Here is a 21450-nt window from a genome sequence, read left to right as displayed (position 1 = left end):
CGCTCCGCGGCATGTGGGATCTTCCCGGACCGGGGCACGAACCCGTGTGCCCTGCATCGGCAGGCAGACTCTCAACCACTGCGCCACCAGGGAAGCCCCTCAAACTAATTCTTAAATACTTCCTCTTGGAAGTGATACCTTCATTCATATTTCATTGATCAAACTACTTTTGTGGCCAAGGCTAACTTCCAATAGGCAAGGAGGTCCAGGTCCCCAAAGTTCCCCAAAGGAGAGTAGAATGATAAATACTAAAGAGTAGCATTAATTTCTACAACAAAATACAAAGCTTATACCTTAAGCCTCTTCTAAAATAATATAAAGACATTAGAAAACTTTAAATCTAATTTCCCCCAAGCAATATAATATTTCCCAGCATATTAGTTTTTTAAAATTTTTTGTTGCATCTCTATTAATTTATTAATTTAATTAATGATTGCATCTCTATTAATCCCCTCCCCCCCTTTGTGGTTTAGGCAGCCAGCCTAGACCTTGACCTTCAGTACCTCATGCGTAGCTTCGGCACCAGTTCCCTATAAACTTAACAGTTTCTACTCCTTCCCCAGCTCAATTACATTTCTTGGGATCTTCTATTCTCTACTCACCATAAGGTACAGGAGGCCTAAGCAATGATGAGGCTAAAGAAGAGAGACCAGGTGAAGCAGCAAGTTGATTAGTCCAAGCTGACCTTGATTCAGTTTACCAATCCTACCACATGGGGGCAGTAGGAAACAAGAGAGAGGGAGCTACACACGTGCCCTTTTAATGAACAGTGGCTGCCAGTCTGTAACTGTGGCCCAAACAGTATGCCAGAATTTGACAAAATATTAGCGATTCCTTAGGATTGGGATGGATTAGGGAAGAGCAAAAAGGGAGAATGAAATAAGGGAATAAAGATTTTTCTTTCTATTTCAATATACATTTTCCAGTTACTTTTCTAAGCATAAAGGATACTGTAATATTGTTTAGTAATTTGTTTTTTAGTTAACGGTGTATTTCCATGTCCTTAAATATTTGATAGTGCATAATTTTTAATCACTGGATAAATTTCCAGTCAAAGTCTACTATAATATATCTAATCGGACCACTATTTTTGGATAGTTGAGGTATTTCCAGACTTTCTAAGTTATAAAATAATTAACTATAATTGAGTTACATAGGGTTAAATCTTTACCGAAAGTCATAGTTATTTCCTCTGAACAAATTACTATAGATGGAAATGCTGGATTCAAATGAATATAGATTTTTAAGGATAAATATTGCTAAGTTTGCCAAGAAGTGTGTACTAATGTTTACTCCACAAACAACATATTACTTATTTCTCTGTCTTTACCATGCTAACACTTGGTCACTTTTTAAATCTTTGCCAAGCTGATTCTCTGTTTATTCATATTTCTTAAATTGTAATGATGTTGCATATTTTATTAGAATTATCATATTATTATATTATAACATTTATTATTTTATTCACATATTTGTTGCTTTTTAAATTTCTTTCTTGAATTTTCCATGAGTATCCTTGATCCAAAAGCACTTTTTCTGAGTAATTTTGGTTCTGTTTGGATAACCTTTGCCAACTCCCAGGTCAAGAAAGCATTAGCAAAGAGGAATTTGTATCATTGTGTTTTTGAAAAAGCACTTCCCTTCATTATGGTGCATTTTGTTTAAGTTCTCTTTTCCTCTCTCACCTCATTAACAGCCACCTTCACTCCAACAGTTTCCACATTACATGGCTGCTCCTATAAAGAGTTTGTGTAGACATCCTGATCAGCCCCATTCAGAGTCCTCAGAGTCCTCACAACAGGAAATTGTAACCAGCACTCTGCTACCAAAAGGTGACCACCTGATAAAGCATCCTTTTTTTTTAACCTTTCCTGGTCCCCTGTTTGTGATGCACAACCTTTCATTCAGTTAGTTTCCTGTGCAACCCATTCTGATGAATTCAGCTCAGACTCACTTTCACTATCAGTGGATCCATCATATTAAAATAGCACTTCGGAGTTGGGTGAGGCAGTGAGGATGAAGACAAGAGAAAGAAGAGTGAGAAGAAAAAGAGGAAGGTGAGGGGGGAACCCTGATGCTTGAGGGGAAAAATTTAACTGGACTACCCTGGAAGTAGACACCACTTACTTTTGGATCAAACCCAGTATTTGACTGCTGGAGTAGACTATTTTTTAACATATCTTCCTCTATATGACAAAGTTATTTTTAGCAATAATCACGAAATGAAATAAATAATAATAATGGCCAGAAAGAATTTAGGCAGTGAACATTTTCCTTTATTGAACCCCATAATACAATCATGTCAGTAAAAATAAGTAAATGAAAATAAATTTGCATTTCAAAAAAGGAAAAGAGAGTGAAATTTTTATTTTATTGAACTTTCTATATGCTGATTTAAAAAAAAAAAAAGCACAACATGAGAGTTGTGAGTTAAGTTTTATTTGGGGCAAAATGAGGACTGTAGCCTGGGAGACAGCATTTCAGATAGATCTGAGAAACTGCTCCAAAGAGGTAGGGGGGAAGTTTAGTATACATGTGATTTTGGTGAAGGGGGAGTACATGCAATCAAGCACATATTTTTTGCAGAAGGTTTCTGCTGGTCTCGTGAAGGTTATTGCTAGTCACGAGGAGCAGATGTCACCATGAAGGATTTCAGTGCTTTTTTAGATATGAGGAGATGCAAGAATTGGGGTCATAAAATCATCTCCTGAAAATATCTAACTATCTGAAGACCTTTTCTGCCAGTTTTTCCCAGAGCACAGAGTGCCTCATTTCTGATCTCCACCCCAAACTCCTTTCAGGGTGTTGAAAGTCAGTAGCTACAGCAGCTCATGATTTAATCCTTGTAGAGGTAGATGGCAGTGCCAATGGCAAGTGCCAACTTGTAGTTGACACATATATAATTATACAATTGAAAAAGTGTTTTTAAAAAAAGTAAAAAAAAATAGAGAAGTACAAAAGAGAAAAGGTAGTAGATTAACACTTTTTAAAAACATTACTGTAGGGGCTTCCCTGGTGGCGCAGTGGTTGAGAGTCTGCCTGCCGATGCAGGGGACACGGGTTCGTGCCCCGGTCCGGGAAGATCCCACATGCCGCGGAGCGGCTGGGCCCGTGAGCCATGGCCGCTGAGCCTGCGCGTCCGGAGCCTGTGCTCCTCAACGGGAGAGGCCACAATAGTGAGAGGCCCGCGTACCGCAAAAAAACAAAAAAAAACCCATTACTGTGAATATGTATATATATGTATACGTATTTGAAAAAATATAGTAAAACTTAAACCTTCTTATTGGCCTATCATAGTAATGAATAGCATTACAGTTTCTGTTTGAACCTTAACTTATGCAGATTTGTCAATGACTTGGTCAGAACGGATCTCCACATACTCATGTTTAATGGACAGTATAGCCAGATTAATTTTTTATTAATTTTAACTTCAAAAGTTTTGTTAACATGTAGCAAGATAGTAAGCTAGTTAAGAAAAGTTTTTATGAAAAAAGGTAAGCAGAGATTCATAAGAATCCAATTTCACAACAAAATCCAAAATTGCAAAACTGCAGGTCTTTATTTCTTTAGGATCAATTCTAGCAACTTGCAAATATCTCTACAATCTTAAATTTTGAATTTTATCTTAAATTTTAAACAAATAAAAAACTTCATCATATCACACATAATGACAGAATTGAAGTAACTCAAGTTTTGTTTCTTTCTTTTTATAACCACTGTGCTATCATTATTTGTATCTTTTGTTTAAACACTGGAATATGTGCTATCATAAGAATTGGAGACTCAAACTGCACCCAAAGTTAGCTCGAATAATTATGAACCTTTACAAATTTACTCTCAAAACAAATGCATGTAGCTAAGTCTGCATGGGCCAGGGCTCTCCTTATTAACCTCCATGTAGAATGCAATGTTCATTAAATAAAAAGCAACAAAAATGCTAATTTGAAGGTCACGTATATAAATAATTAAAACTCAACAGTAGCCATGGCAATTATTTAGAACCTAATCCAATAAAGAAAGTATTCGGGGAGGAGTATTTATCACTGACTTTGTTTAGAATTACCAGTTCATAGTAATAATAAAAAGCAGGCAGACTTTCACTCAGTTTTTAAAAAATTCTCTACAGATAATGTATCCCTTTACTTTCCTGCATCTGGGGCAAACCTGCAGCCCTGACCTTGGTACAAAAATTAGAGCACATTCTCATAAGCTCAGCATAAAATAATAACACAAAAAAACTACAATTTAGTGATTGGTCACTTGCTATGTTTCAAAGGCTATGCTTTCCTAATATTACTTCATTAATCCCTACTCTAACCCTATAAAGTTAAGTATCTTGATATATACATTTTATTAATGAGGTGACTGAGGCATAAAAGGTTAAACAACATAGCCAAGATTACACAGCAGCTGGAAAATAATCCGGTAATTTAGGACTTGAACCCACATCTGTCTAATGCCAAAGTATGTAGTCTTAATAACTACATGTCTACTAGAAAAGCAACCTATACTTCTCTTATCTGCCACAGGAATTTCATGTTTGTAGTAATGAGTAGGCGCTTATGATAACTGGATGGAGAAAGGAGGAAGCAAGAACCAAAATGGAGTCAGAAAGGTATACCTGTGGTATAATGTGAAGAATACCAGACTTGGAGTCACAATACCTTTATCTGATTTGCCTAATGATCTATGAGACCAATAGTATTTGTTAGTGTTTTTGTAGGATGTGGTCCACAGAAACAACTGAGTATTTCTTTAAAATACATATTCCTAGAGCTCACTCCAGACCTGGTGAATTAGAATCTTCAGGGTTAGAGCTTAGGGATATGAAACACACCACATTTAAGTTAAAAAGACCACAAGTACCTGGGAAAAAGATGTGACAGACAAGATGTAGCAAAGAAGGTTTATGTAATAAACTCTTATAAAATGAAATAGTGACTATGTTCCAATAAAAATAGGCAATTAGATAAAGATGAGATACAAATAAGCAAGAAATACATGAAAAAATGCTCAGACTCTATGATTATCCCAGATATGCCTAAAGTTGGTCAGCATGTAGAGAAACAGGAACTCTCAAACTGGTAGTTGCAGTATAAATTGATAAATTCCAGACTCAAAAGAAAATAATATGAGAGATTCCCATTTTGGACAATTTGGCCAAGGAGATACCTGGAATAACCCTTTTACAGTGAAAAAATATATATTTAATAGATATATTAACATTATTTTATATATATTTATAATAATATATATATAAAATATATAATTAAATTGTTACAGTAGATGTGGGGAGACCACTGGGAAGCCGTAAAAAAGAGAAGAAAAATTTCTGGTTTCTGGTCCAGTATGTAAGGAGCTTGGAAGTTATCACTTTGTCCAAACAACAAGGAAAAAGCTGAACAAACACAAAAATCAAAAACTTTTCCTTGATCCGTCAGAGAAGTGAGGTCACAGACAAACTACTGCCCCCAAATTTAAGAGATACAGGGAATCAAACTTGCAGAAGTAAAAACCCTGAAGCGGCAACCTCCGTGGGAACAGGTGCTGGGATAGGAAAGCCTGACCTGTAATTGACCAATTGCTGGAGGTCATTTTGGACAAGTCGGATAGCTAAAATCTCCCAGGGGTGGAAGTGGTTTGCAAGTGATAGGGAGCCCTCACATTTTTGTGTGAGCTTGCCTCCAGGAGTTCTACCAGGTGAATATCAGAGAAAAATCCCCTAGTGCATGCAAGAGCTGGGGGAAAAAACATTTTGAAATACACCAGAATATCCTATTCTTCTTAGCAAAGCCTTCCCTCAAGAGAAGCTGCTTTACCAGAGCCTTACTTATTGGAGTTTTATCAGAGCTTAACCTACTAGGAGAAGAAAAATACCCAAATCTAGCCCATTCTAGCCATCTGGTCCCACCTAAGGGGGCTGGGAAACTGAGAAGTATTTGTGAAGTTTACAACTCAAGGGCCCCAGCTCACTAATCATAGAACTATAGAACACTTCCCCTCCCACCATACCTTACCATCACATTACTAAAGGCCTACTTACCAGAATTCCTTTTACCCAGTGCATCATGTCTGGCTTTCAACAACAACAAACTACAAGGCATTCTGCAAGGCAAAAACAAAACAAAAAAAACCAAAAACCACAGTTTGAAGAGATAGAGCAAGCATCAGAATTAGACACAGATGTGGCAGAGATGTTGGAATTATCAGATTAGGAATTTAAAACAACTATAATTAATATGCTAAGGGCTCTAATGGAAAAAAGTAGTCAACATGCAAGAACAGACAAATAATGAAGGAAGAGATATAGGAATTTTAAGAAAGAATCAAAAAGAAATGCCAGACATCAAAAACACTGTTACAGAAATGAAGAATGCTTGATGGGCTCATTAGTAAACTGAATATGGTGGAGGAAATACTCTCTGAGCTTGAGGATATGTACATAGAAACTTCCAAAACCAAAAATCAACAGAAATAAAGACTGAAAAGAATGGAACAAAATATTCAAGAACTGTGGGACAACAACAAAAGGTATAACATACAAGTAATAGGGGTACCAGAAGGAAAAGAGAGAAAGGGAGAGAAGAAATATTTGAAGTAATAATGACGGAGAATTTCCCCAAATTAATGTCAGTCACTTAACTAAAGATTTAGGAAGCTCTGAGAACACGAAGCGGAAAACTACAGTTAGGCAGATCATATGCAAACTGCAGAAAATAAAAGATAAAAAATATTTTTAAAAGCTAGAGGAAAAAAACACCTTACATATAGAGGAGCAAAGATAAAAGAATTATATCAGACTTCTCAAGAACAATGCAAGCAAGAAGAGAGTGGAATGAAATATTCAAAGTGTTGAATGAAGGACTTCCCTGGTTAAGAGTCTGCCTTCCAATGCAGGGGATGCAGGTTCAATCCCTGGTCAGGGAACTAAGATCCCACGTGCCACAACTACTGAGCACACGGGCCACAACTAGAGAGCCTGTGCACCACAACTACTGAATCTGTGCACAACTAGAGAGAAGCCCACATGCTGCAATGAGGAGCCCATGCATCATAGCCGAGGATCCTGCATGCTGCAACGAAGATCCCAACAAAGATCCCGCATGCTGCAACTAAGATCTGATGCAGCCAAAGATAAAAAATAAATAAATAAATAAATATTTAAACAAAAAATAGTGTTTAGTGAAAAAACATCCCACCACCTAAAACTCTATATCCTCCAAAATTATCCTTTAAAAATGAACTTTGTCCAACAAACAAAAATTGAAAGAATTTGTTGCCAGTGGACCTGCCTTGCAAGAAATGTTAAAAGTTCTTTAGAGAGAAGGAAAATCATATAGGCCAGAATCTCTGCTCTACATAAAGAAAGGAAGAGCATTAGAGAAGGAATAAGTGAAGGTAAAAGAACAACTTTTATTTTTCCTATTCTTGAAAAAACAGATAACAGTTTATTCAAAATAATGGCAACAATATATTCAATCATTACAATTTATGTATAAGTGAAATGGATGACAGCAATGATACAATAGACAGGAGGGAGGAATTAGGAATCCTTTGTTATTATAAGGTACTTGCACAACCCATGAAGCAGTATAAAGTTATTTGAAAGTGGACTTGGATTGGTTGCAAATGTATATTGAAAACTCTAGGGCACCCACTAAAACAGTTAAAAATCAAAGAAGCATAATTGATATTTTTAAAAAGGAGAAAAAATGGAATCATAAATGCTCAATTAAAACTGCAAAAGGCAGAAAAAGTGAACACAAAAATAGAAAAAAATAATAATAATAAGAGCAGGCTTCCCTGATGGCACAGTGGTTGAGAATCCGCCTGCCAATGCAGGGGACACGGGTTCGTGCCCCGGTCCGGGAAGATCCCACATGCCGCGGAGCGGCTGGGTCCTTGAGCCATGGCCGCTGAGTCTGCGTGTTTGGAGCCTGTGCTCTGCAACGGGAGAGGCCACAACAGTGAGAGGCCTGCATACCTCCCCCCCACCAAAAATAATAATAATAATAATAAGAGCAATGAATAGAAAACAGTAACAAATATTGTAGCTATTAATACATCTATATCAATAATAACTAAATATCAGTGGTCTAAACATACCAATTAAAAGACAGAGATGAATCAAAGGCTATGATGACAGTCAATCAAGCATGACCCAACTATATGCTGTCTATAAGAAACCAACTTTAATTATAAAGACACATATAGATTAAAAGTAAAGGAATGGAGAAAGATATCCATGCTAATACTTATCAAAAGAAAGCTGGAGTAGCTATATTAATTTCAGACAAAGCAGATTTCAGAGCAAGAAAAATTATCAGGGATAAAGAGAATAATTGCATAATGATAAAAGGCTCAATTCTTCAAGAAGACAAAACAATCCTTAATATGTTTACCCTAACAAAAGACTGTCAAAACATGTGAGACAAAAACTGATAAAACTGCAAGGAGAAGTAGATGAATCCACTATCACAGTTCACAGTTGGAGACTTCAACACCCCTCTATCAGAAAGGGGCAGATCTAGCAGTCAGATAATAAGTAAGGACATAGTTGAACCCAACAGCATCATCAATCAACTGGATATAATTGATATCTATAGACAAGTTCATCCAACAACAGCAGAATACACATATATTCATACATTAATAATCAATTAATATAATCCATCACATCAACAGGCTAAAGAAGAAAAATCACATGATCATGTCAATAGATGCAGAAAAAGCATTTGACAAAATCTAACAACCATTCATAATTAAAAAAAACTCTCGATGAACTAGAAATGGAGGGACACTTCCTCAACCTGATAAAGGACATCTGCAAAAAAACCTACAGCTAATATCATGTGTAATGATGAGGAACTAGAAGCTTTCCCACCAAGATCAAGTAAAAGGAAAGGATATCCCCTCTCATCACTCCTTCTAAACACCATACTCAAAGTCCTAGAAAGGGAAGTAAAAGATACTCAGATTGGGAAGAAAGAAAGAAAACTGTCTTTGTTCTGATGACATGATTGTCTGTGTGGAAAATCTGAAAAAAAATTGGCAAAAAAACCCCAAAACCCTTCTGAAACTAATAGTGATTATAGTAAGGCTACAACATACACTTTAATATACAGAAGTCAATCCTATATCCTAGATACCAGGAATGAACAAGTGGAATTTGAAATTTAAAATAATACCATTTACATTAGCACCCCTCCTTCTCCAATGAAATGCTTAGGTGTAAATCTAAAAAATATGGACAAGATATATATGAAAACTAAAAAACTCTGATGAAAGAAATCAAACAAGAACTAAATGAATGAAGATATATTCCATGTTCATGGTTAGGAAGACTCAATATTGTCAAGATGTCAGTTCTTCCCAACTGACAATCTGTAGTTTCAATGCAACCTCAGTCAAAATCCTAGCATGTTATTTTGTGGATATCAACAAACTGATTTTAAAGTTCATGTGGAGAAGCAAAAGACTCAAAATTGAAGGAGAAGAACAAAATTAGAGGACTGACACTACTCAACTTTAAGAATTACTCTAAAGCTACACTATTCAAAACAGTGTGTTATTGTGAAAGAATAAACAAATAGATCAGTATAATAGAACAGAGAGCCCAGAAATAGAAACATATAAATATAGTCAACTGATCTCTAACAAAGGATAAAAGCTAATCTTTTTTTTTTTTTTTTTTTTTTTGCGTTACGCGGGCCTCTCACTGTTGTGGCCTCTCCCGCTGCGGAGTACAGGCTCCGGACACGCAGGCCCAGCGGCCATGGCTCACGGGCCCAGCCGCTCCACAGCATGTGGGATCTTCCTGGACCGGGGCACGAACCCGTGTCCCCTGCATCAGCAGGCGGACTCTCAACCACTGCACCACCAGGGAAGCCCAAAGCTAATCTTTTTAACAATGCTGTTGGAACAATGGAACCTCCACATGCAAAACAAAAACAAATGAATTTAGATGCACACCTCACACCCTTCAGAAAAATTAACTCAAAATAGATCATAGACCTAAATGTAAAACCCCAAATTATAAATCTTCTAGAAGATAACAGGTGAAATTCTAGATGACCTTGAGTATACAATACAAAAGGTATGATCCATGAAAAAAAATAATTGATAAGCTGGACTTCTTTAAAATTAAAAATCTTTGCTATGTGAAAGACACTGTCAAGGTAATGAGAAGACAAGGCATAGACAGGGAGAAAATATTTGCAAAGGACGTGTCTGATAAATGACAATTATCCAAAATATACAAAGAACTCTTAACAATAAGAAAATAAACAACCCAATTAAAAATTTGGCAAAAGACCTGAACAGACACCATACCAAGGATGATATACAGATGGTAAATAAGCATATGAAAAGATGTTCAACATTACAGGCCATTAGGGAATTGCAAGTTAAAACAACAATAAAATACCACTACACACCTACTAGAATGGCCAAAATCCAAAACACTGACAACACCAAATGGTAGCAAGGATGTGGAGCAACAGGAACTCTCATTCACTGTGGGAGTTCAAGATGGTACAGCCACGGTGGAAGACAGTGTGGCAGTTTCTTACAAAACTAAATGTTGTCTTACTGTACAACTCAGCAATCACACTCCTTGTATTTACCCAAAGGAGATGAAAACTTCTGTTCATTAAAAAAACTGCCAATGAATGTTTATAGCAGCTTTATTCATAATTGCGAAAATATGGAAGCAAACAAGATGTTCTTCAGTAGGTGAATGGATAAATTAACTGTGGTATATCCAGACAATAGAATTATGTTCAGTATAGAACATATAGAGCTATCAAACCATGAAAAAATGTGGAGGAAACTTAAATGCCTATTACTAAGTGAAAAAAGCCAATCCGCAAAGGCTACCTATCATATTAATCCAACTTTATGACATCTGGAAAAGGCAAATCTGTAAAGACAGTAAAATGATTAGTGATTGCCAGGGGCTAGGAGAGAGGGAGGGATGAATAGGTGGAAGGCAGAGGATTTTTAGGTAGTGAAACTATTCTATATGGCACTCTAATGTGGAAGCATGTCATTTCACATTTGTCAAAGCCCAAAGAGTATACAATACCAAGAGTGAAACCTAATGTAAACTACGGTCTTTGTGTAGTAATGATGTGTCAATGTAGGTTCATTGATGTAACAATTATACTACCCTGGAGCCAGATATTCATAGTGGGGAAGCTGTGTGTGTGTTGGGAGTGGGGGTGGAGCAGAGGGTATATGGGAACTCTCTGTACTTTATGTTAAATTTTACCATGAACCTAAAACTGCTCTAAAAAGTAAAAGTAAAAATTTTAAATAAAGTCTATTAAAACAATTTTGTTTAAAGTCTTTCTGATAGGATCCACAGTTAAATGATAGGATCCACAAAGGCCAAAAACAATACTATAGGAGAAACTCCAAGAAGTAAGAGAGCACCCAAGTCTGCTTTCTCCCTAATGGTTTCTCCTGATCCCTGGAGACTGATTTTGGGGGACCTGATCGCCTATATTATGCAGGGGAACAGGAGGTAAAGTCCTTAGAAGTCTGGACCTTAGAAGTCTGACAGAAGACCTCTTTATAGAGCTGGAACCCCAAAAGGAAAATGAGAAACAAACCTGCTACAAAAAGAAAGAGAGTGGGAAAATTATTACTTGCCTCAAACTTGGCACAAAGGAGAGGTGGGTAATCTCCCATGAGAAATTATAACAACAGGCATCCCCAAAGCAGGTTTGAGGTCAAATTCACACAATCTATGTGACCCAAAAAACTTTCTATGGAGAATTTAAAGTCATCTAGGTTGGTAGTGCCCTTAGGCAACTAGTAGAAGCAAAAGCAAAATCTTCTTTGCAGGAATGAAAATTCAGCCAAATCCCAAAGCAATCCCAAAGGTTCCAAAGAAAATAAACAGCTCCAAGAAAACAAATTACAGAGCAGAAATAAGGCGCCATAAGTGAGAGCCAAAGAAACCCAGCAATATCAGGAACAAAAAGACTTAAAATATTCAAATTATCAGACACAGATTATAAAATAACATATTTAATATATTTAAATAAATTTTTATAAGCTTAAAACATGTTCAAAGAATAAAAGAATTTGAAGAGAAACCACTAAGATTTAGAAGATAATCAGCTAGAACTTCTAGAAATGAAAAATATAAATGATAAGACTCAATGGAGCAAGTTAGAACAGTTGGGAGAAAATTAGTGCATTGAACAATACATTCCAAAAAATTACCCAGAATGCAAATTATCCAGAAAATAGAAAAATGGAAGAAATATTAAGAGACAAGGAGGATAGAATAACAAGTCCTAACAAGCATCTATTCAGTCTAAAACAGAAATAACAGAGAAAATGGGGAAGAGGCAATCTTCAAAGAGCTAATGGCAGAGAATTTTCCAGATTTTATGAGAAACACAAAGCCCAATACATTACAAATAAAATAAATAAAAGAAAATTTATACCTTGACAAGTCATGATGAAATTGTAGACAACAAAGAGATAAGCTTTATAACAAGCAGAGAGAAGCAACTCAAATATTTGAGCTCAAGGACATATATCAACCATTGCACTCAAATTTGGAGAATTCAAATTCCTTTCAAGTTCACATGAACTTAGATGAAAATTAGCCATACTGCACATTTCCTAACCACAATACAATTGAGTTAGAAGTTTTTAACATAGTAAAAAAAAAAAAAATCTATATATTTAGGTATTTGAAAATATACATACATACTTCTAAACAACTCATTAGTCAAAGAAGAAGGCATAATGGTAAAAATATATATATTTAGAAATAAGCTATAATAATAGTATTATGTTCAATAAAGAGCCCATTTTTTATATTTGACTGCTGACAAGTTTTAGGCCCCACCACTCTTTCTTCCCCTTCTTACCTGCTCCTGGGCAAGCTGATAAGAAAGCTTGGCTGCTCCCTTCCTCCTCTGGTGCTGGTGAGAAGTTCAAACCATATAAGCCCCAGCCTACAAGAGGGAACCCTAACCTCAGTCCTACCCCCTAACCACTGTAAAATCCCAAGCTGGTTGCCCCTTCCTGCTCTCTCCAGCCATCTTTGGAGTTGCTTTGAAGCTTGTCCTACTCCCCAGAAAGCCTCATTATGTGAGTAATAAACCTTTTTCTACTCTCTTGGTGCACATGTGATGTCATGTCTTAATATCCAAACCAAAATTTGGATGAGGGTTGCATCCCTCCTCTGTGGGGGCCACAATGTTACATATCAAAACTTTCTATTTTAGTATTGCTAGCTTACAGGGATATTTTTAGTCTTAAATAAATGCATATATTGGAAAAAAAGAGAGGCTGAAAATTAATAAGCTAAGTATAATTTAAGATGTTATGAAAAAATTGCAGAACAAGCCCAAAGAAAGGCAGAATGGAGGAAGTTAATAAATGAATATAAAACTGAGACTCATCAAAGGTGAAAGTTAGTTATTCAAAAAGACTTATAAAATAGGTTAACTCTAGCAAAGCTTACCAAGGGAAAAAGAGAATAAACAAATTAAGAAATATGAGTTATAACTACAGGGATCAAAAAGACAATAAAATGAAAAATTTTTGACAACAAATTTGAAAACTGAGATGAAACTAATAAATTCCTAGAAAATTTAATTTACCAAAACTGACTGAAGAATAAGAGAAAACCTGAATAGTCCCACAAATGATGATAAAACTGAATGAGTAAATAACTTCCAATTCAGATAAGATGATTAGACTTGTTTCTCCCTGTGCCTCCACACTAATACAAATATATACCTTGGAAATAACAAAAGAGACAAGGAAAGGAGAACTCTGAAAGGTTGTAGAAAGAAGGCAAACTGGTTTGGGATCCCAATACACAGCAGCAGGGTACTTTACATAACATCTCACCCAACAAAAGAAGGCTACTTAGAGCCAGTGTTTTCTAACCCCCAAGCTAGTAACAGAAGGTCAGGCTTACTTCCCTCCCCCCGCCCCCCCCCCCCCATCAAACAGGAAGAATCCACTAGAGGAGCCTGGCACTACTGGCAAGGAGAACTGCTAATGATTAGTGGGTAGGAATAGCACTTTTCTACGCCTAAGATCCACTTCCCCCGCCAAGAGATACTGAGCCTGCCGGGCAGCACTGGACCACTGGTCCCCACCACAATAAGCATCTCAGGCAGGAAAGTCTCTGTCCTCATGGGCCTGAGACTCCCTTCTACTGAGAGACCATAGGGTGATCACATGATGTGAACAAGACACCATACACCACCACAACACCAGCAAGGCATGGCAGGCCACTTTGTCTCCATGGGCCTGAGATTTCCCTTCCCCATCCAGAGACACTAGGGTGGCCAGGGTAGAAGGTGGAGAGAGATGTGATCAGCAAGAGGGACCCCACGACAACAAGCTGCCCAGCTAGGGAAGTTTCAATGTCCTTGCAGACCTAAGATTCCCCTCTTCACTGGGGGACACTGGATGGGCCAGTCTGCAGAATTCCTTCTGCTCCCTCAGGCAGCAACAGCAGGAACAAGTGGGAATCTCAGTGCCACCAGATAAATCAAGCAGACCAAAATAATGCCAGAAAGAGAAAATTAGACTGTTGTTGGAAATACAGTCCACAAAAGTTGGCCAGGACTTGCATGCTTTATAAAGCTAAACAAGGTAAATGCCTGCTAAAATAAAGTAGATAAATAAATAGAGCCCAGAGTCTAACATAATAGACACAATATCCAAGATATAATAAAAATCATCCATAATACCAAAAACCAAGAAAATCACAACTTGAGTGAGAAAAGTAGATCATCTAACGCCAACATGGGAGTGAATCAGATGTTGGAATTATCTGACAAGGATTTTTAAAGGAGTCATCAAAAATGCTTTAACAATTATTACAAATTCTCTTCACACAAAAGAAAAAAACCCAAAAAATCTCAGCAAAGAAATAGAAGTTATAAAAAAAGAACCAAATTGAAATTATAGAACTGAAAAATACAGTAAAAGATTTCTTGTAAATTGCTGGATGGATTCAACAGCAGAAAGGAGATGACAGAGGTTGGAATCAGTGAACTTTAACACAAATCAATAGTATTTACCCAGCATAAGCAACAGAGGTGAAATAGACAAGGAAAAAAAAAAGCCTCAGGGACTCGGACCTGTGGGACAATGCAAACATTCATATCATCAGAGTCTCAGAAGAATGGGAAAGTGGAACTGACAGAGTATTCAAAGAAATAATAGCTGAAAATGTCCCAAACTTGGTGAAAGACACAAACCTACTTACTCAAGAAGCTAAGAAAACGCAAACAGGACAAACCTAAAGAAGTCTACTCCAACACACAACATAATTAAACTTCTGAAAACTAAATAAAAAGAAAAAAAATCTTGAAAACAACCAGAGGGAAATGATGTATTACCTATAAAGGACACAAATTCTAATGACAGCAGATTTTTCATAGAAAACATACAAGCCAGAAGGAAGTGGCACATTTTTCAAGTGGTGAAAGAAAAGAACTGTCAACCATTAATTCTATGCCCTGTGAAACTATCCTTCAGGAATGAAGAGGAAATAAAGACATTCCCAAAAGAAGGAAAACCAAGAATTTGTCTCTAGCAGTTCTACCCTTAAAGATTAGCTAAAAGAAATTCTCAAAGAGAAAAGAAATGATAGAAGAAGGAATCTTGGAGCATCAGGAAGGAAGAAAGAACTGTGGAAAGAACAGAAATATGGATACATACAATAGACTATCCTTCTCTTCATGAGTTTTAGAAATAGTATTTGATGATTGAAATAAGAACTAACACCATGTGATACTCAAGAAAATGATATTTTAAAGTGGGGAAGGCAAAAGGACTTAAATAGCAGTAAGGTTTTAAAATTTCACTAGACGTGCTAAAATGTTGATACCAGTAAAGTATAATGTCACATATTTATACTTGTAATACTTAGAGCAACCACTATGAAAATTATACAAAGATATTTACTCAAAAACACTATACATAAGTAAGATAGAATCCTTAAAAATGTTCAAATAATGCAGAGAAAGGCAAAAAAAGGAAAAACATAAATGAGAACTAGAGGAAAAATACAGAAACAAATAATAAAATGGCAGATTTAAGCAATAACAATAATCACCTTAAAAGTAAATGACCTAAATATGCCAATTAAAATAGATAAGCAGAGTGAATAAACATGACTCAAAAATATGCTGTGTACAGGAAACTTACTTCAAATCCAATAAAATAGTTTGAAAATAAAATGATTGGAAAAGATTAACCATGCAAACATTGATCAGACACCAGGAGTGCTACATTAATGTCTGATAAAGTAGATTTCAAAGCAAAGAATATTAGTAGAGACAAAGAGGAATATTACACAGTAATAAAGGATCAATTCACTAGTAAGATGTATTAGTTTCCTGGGAAGGCTGTAACAAAGTACCACAAACTGGTGGCTTAAAACAGTGTAAATTATCTCACAGTTCTGGAGGGTGGAAGATTGAAATTAAGGTGTCATCAGGACTATGCTCCCTCTGAAAACTGTAGGGGAAAATCCTTGCTTGCTTCTTCTAGCTTCTGGTGTTTGCCAACAATCTTTGGTGTTCCTTGGCTTGTAGCTGCATCACTCCAATCTCTGCCTCTGTCATCACATGGCTATCTTTTCCCTGTGTCTGTCTATGTCCAAATTTATCTCTTCTTGTAAGACCCACCCTAATCCAGCATGACCTCATTATCTTCTGATTGCATCTATTTCCAAATGAGGTCACATACACAGGTACCAGGGTTAGAATTTCAACATCCTTTCCCCCCCACCGGGGGCACAATCTAGAGAAATCTTAGCTGAAGATAATAATTATCCTAAATGTGTATGTACTCAACAACATAGCCTCAAATTACATGAAGCAAAACTGATCTAGCTGAAAGGAAAAATAACAAACCAGATTACAGTTGGGGACATCAACACCCCCCTCTTGGCAACTAATAGAACTACTAGACAGAAAATCAACAAGATCCTATTGATTGGTTGTGTTGAATTCAACCAAGCAATCAAGAAATAAATAAGATATTGGGCAGAATTCCCTATGCTGTAGAGTAAATCCTTGTTGCTTACCTATTTTATGTATAGTAGTTTGTATCTGTTAATCCTATACTCCTAATTTGTCCCTCCCCTCTCCCTCATCCCTTTGGGAACCATAAATTTGTTTTCTATGTTTGTGGGTATGTTTATGTTTTGTATATAGATTCGTTTGTATTATTTTTTAGAGTCCACATATGAGAAAATAACACAATATTGTAAATCAACTCTACTTCAATAAAAAAAAGAAGTAAATACTCCCAATCTTTACCCAATTTTTCCAGAAACTTACAGAAGAGAGAACACTCTCCAATTTAGCTTAAGAGATTGGTATAATCATAATACTTAAACCTAAGAAGGAGAATACAGGAAAGAAAATTATAGGTAATGTTCAATAATTAGCATGGATTTTAAAATCCTAAACAAAATATTAACAAACTAAATTTAGCAACATATAAAAAAGATAGTATGTTATGACCAAGTTGAATTTATTCCAGTAAAGCAGCATTGGTTCCACATTTGAAAATAATTGATATAATTCACTACATTAACAGATTAAAGAAGAAAGACCATGTAACCGGGTTAAGTTCTATAGTTACTTGGTTTAACTTCAACACCCATTCATGACTTAAAAAAAAAACACTGTTAGCAAATGAAAAATAGGAAGAAATTTCCTTCTATAACAAAAATAAACTTAAAACAAACATCATACTTACCTCCAAAACAAGGAAGACTTCTCCTTAAGATTTATTACAAGTCACAGGTTATCTATGACCGCTTCCATTAATCGTTGTTCTCGAGTCCCAGGCCAGCACAGTAAGGCAAAGAAAGAAATAAATGTGTAAGTATTGGAAAGAAGTAAATAAAACTGTTATAATTCATAAATGACATAATTTTTGTAAAAAATCCAAAATAAATTACTAGATTAAATGCACTAAGCAAGTCTTAGATAAAATGTAATTACACAAAATAATTACATTTTTATTTATCAAGAAGAAACAGTAGAAATTATAAAATAAAAATAATATTTACAGAAACTTCAAAAATACCTAAGAAAATACTTAAGAAAAGTTAACAAAATACACATGACACCTTCACTGAGGAAATTATAAATCTTTACTGAATTAAAATTACCTAAATAAAAGAAGAGATACACCATGTTCATGGATTGGAAGACAATATCAAAATAGATGTCAGTTCTCTCCCAAATTGATGTATTTATTCAATGTAATTCCAATCAAAATTCTAATAAATGTTTTGCTGATCTTAAAAGCTAACTCTAAGATGTTTATGGAAGAGCAAAGGGCCAAGAATAGCCAAGACACTTAAAGAAAAACTTCACAATGGAGAGGCTTACCTACCAGATATGAAGAGTCTTTTTCTTTTTTTATAAATTTATTTATTTATTTTTGGCTGCATTGGGTCTTCGTTGCTGCTTGCGGTTTTCTCTAGTTGGCAGCGAGCAGAGGCTACTCTTTGTTGCGACGCACAGGCTTCTCATTGTGGTGGCTTCTCTTGTTGTGGAGCATGGGCTCTTGGCTCGTGGGCTTCAGTAGTTGTGGCACACAGGCTCAGTAGTTGTGGCGCACGGGCTTAGTTGCTCCATGGCATGTGGGATCTTCCCAGACCAGGATTCGAACCTGTGTCCCCTGCATTGGCAGGCGGATTCTTAACCATTGTGCCACCAGGGAAGTCCATGAAGAGTCTTTATACAGCTCCAATAACATTTATGTAACAGATAATAATACAAAATTATATATAATTCCAATAAACACTTATTTTTCATATATTTCTTAAAGTAATAAAACAATTATGTTAATTATAATTATAAATGGTATATAATAAATGTATTACATACCTACAACATTGTATATTTATTTATTATTTATGTTTTAGTCTGGTATGGCTGTGTTCCAAGTTGACACTTTAAAAAGTTGGTTGCGGGCTTCCCTGGTGGCGCAGTGGTTGCGCGTCCGCCTGCCGATGCAGTGGCTGGGCCCGTGAGCCATGGCCGCTGAGCCTGCGCGTCCGGAGCCTGTGCCCCGCAATGGGAGAGGCCGCGATAGAGGGAGGCCCGCATACCACAAAAAAAAATAATAATAAATAAATAAATAAATAATTAAAAAAATAAAAAATTTAAAAAAATTAAAAAAAATAAAAAATAAAAAGTTGGTTGCCTGAGTTAACCCCACATAAGCCCTACGTGATAATACTATTATCCCCACCAATTTATAGATGAGAAAAAAAGAGGTTCAGAGACATTAACTTACTTAAACCACAACATAAGAAACAATGGAGTTTTTTCCTCCCTTCCATCTAAGGTTCATCTACTAGGTTATCTCCACTTTCTAGGACAATTGAACATAGAAATCCACCCCCCCACTTCTTTTTTTTGGCTGTATCAGGCGGCATGCAGGATCTTAGTTCCCTGACCAGGGATCGAACCTGAGCCCTCTGCAGTGGAAGCCTGGAGTCTTAACCACTGGACCACCAGGGAAGTCCCAAAATGTCCATTCTTTTTAATATAGGGTTCAGAAATTAGTCATCCATGGTAGTGTGTGTGTGTGTGCATATATGTGTGTGTGTGCATGTATGTGTGTGCTTTGGTCAGCAGTGTATTTTTAAATTAGGAATTTCACATAAAAATCCAGATTTCTGTTTTCTCTTGAAAACTCAGATGATCTGGAAACACTGGGCTTATATTCCTCCACAGCAGCAGTTGCTTGCTAATAGCTGTTTCTTTAGTCAGGACATTCATCTCTAGTTTGCCCAACTCCCCCTTCTCCCTTTTCTTTACATCCTGCCAGCTTCACTCAAGGACATTAGGCTTACTACAGAGGTAGCAGACCATAATGGTTAATTCAGGCTCTGCTGCCAGACTGGAGTTCAAATCCCATCTCTGCTACTTACTGACTCTATAACTTTGGACAAGTTACTTAACCTCTCTGTGCATAGGTTTCTTCAGTTTGTAAAACTGAACTAATAAGAGTATCTTCTTCACAGGCCTTTTGAGGATTTAGGGTAATCAAGTAAAACCCTTAGAACATTCTTTAGCATGTATAAGTGTTCCCTATGAGTATCATTACTACCCGTCACAGTGTAAGCACTTCAGTTTGCATCCCCTGTTGTAGACGAAACTCCACCTCTTCACCCTCAGAGGTATGGCTGTAGCCAGACAATGAGCTCAGACCACAACAGTCCAGCAGCTGTGCTTTCTGGGTTATTCTGTCCTAAGTAATTCCACACATGGACTTCAATCATCCAGCCCATGTAGAGCTAAACCATGGCCAGTCCAATTACTTTTTATAGTCTCCGTTCTAAAGGGAATATACTGCTTCACATCCTTCATGCAGTTTTCAGTTTCCCAGCTTCAGATATCCTGCACATCATTAACCAAAAAACAACAAGCAACACTTGGCAAGTCAGTGCTCTCTAAATTCACAGGCAAGCAAGAGCATTTTTTCCACCTTTACTTTGAACCCTACCCCAAAGAAGTTACAGTCTCAGAGACAGCTCTGATTCAAACACACCTGAGAAGGCTTATTACCAAACAGAATTCTGGCCACTCAATATAAATCATCTGAATCAGGTTAAAGGTGACTCCCACCCCCCAAAAGCTGAAATCAACTTTCTACCTCTTTTAGGACTGAAAAAAGCTGGCAATTTATAAAAGATCCCAGAAGAATCTTAAGGGTCTGGCTTTAAATAATTATATCTAGATATAAATTTAGATTATACATATAATATACATATAATTTTAGCAAAATAGATTCTACTCTCCATAATATCTTAAAATCTGCTCTTTTCATTTAGTACTACATTACTAAAATATTTGATGTAAATACATTTACTTTTACAATATTATATTTAGTGGCTTTTTGGTATTCCGTTCTGTGGATGTAATAATTTCCTGTACTTGGACATCTGGATTGTTTCCTGATGGTACTCAAGACAACAATGTTGTGATAAACACTCCTGTAAATTAAATTTGGAGAGCAGATTTATTTGTTTACCCTTGGATTTCTTCTTAGAGGTGGTTCCCCTAAGTCCTGCCCACCTTTGGAAATAATCCATTTTTAAGGAAAAAAACCTTAAAATATCCTAATTTGAATATTCAATCTATTTCTTGTTAGATCTTAATTGACACAGAAGCTATTACTTATCAATATCTACTATGTGTCCAATACTTTACATTCTTTACTTAAACCACCCCGTAGTCTTTTGTGATGGGCATTATTATCCTCTATTAAGAAATGAGGCTCAAAGACATAAAGTAATATGTCCAAGGTCACGGCTAATTAATAGCAGGAAATTTTTTTTAAAATAAATTTATTTATTTACTTATTTTGGGCTGTGTTGGGTCTTCTTTTCTGTGCGAGGGCTTTCTCTAGTTGCAGCAA

At 36.2% G+C, this 21450-nt stretch overlaps 1 protein-coding gene across 3 annotated transcripts in view; it reads left to right on the top strand.

Moving 5' to 3' along the window:
- COX16 (cytochrome c oxidase assembly factor COX16) overlaps positions 1-21450 on the top strand; it is a 124224-nt gene that overhangs the window by 98320 nt on the left and 4454 nt on the right. The window contains exon 4 of one of the 3 annotated variants that reach the window (XR_008618697.1): positions 1697-1811. The exons of 1 other annotated variant lie outside the window; for it this stretch is intronic. Coding sequence is in view for 1 of the 2 variants with exons in the window: in XM_055088567.1 (XP_054944542.1) it covers positions 1697-1832 (136 nt within the window). In the remaining variant the exon portion in view is untranslated. Of the gene's footprint in view, positions 1-1696; positions 1833-21450 lie in introns of those variants that run through there. One more of the 3 variants, XM_055088567.1, reaches the window with a different exon arrangement.

Source organism: Physeter macrocephalus, chromosome 11 (genome assembly GCF_002837175.3).
Source record: "Physeter macrocephalus isolate SW-GA chromosome 11, ASM283717v5, whole genome shotgun sequence".
NCBI lineage: Eukaryota > Metazoa > Chordata > Mammalia > Artiodactyla > Physeteridae > Physeter > Physeter macrocephalus.
The sequence above is the reverse complement of the archived record's forward strand: the minus strand, read 5'-3'. Positions and strand labels throughout refer to the sequence as shown.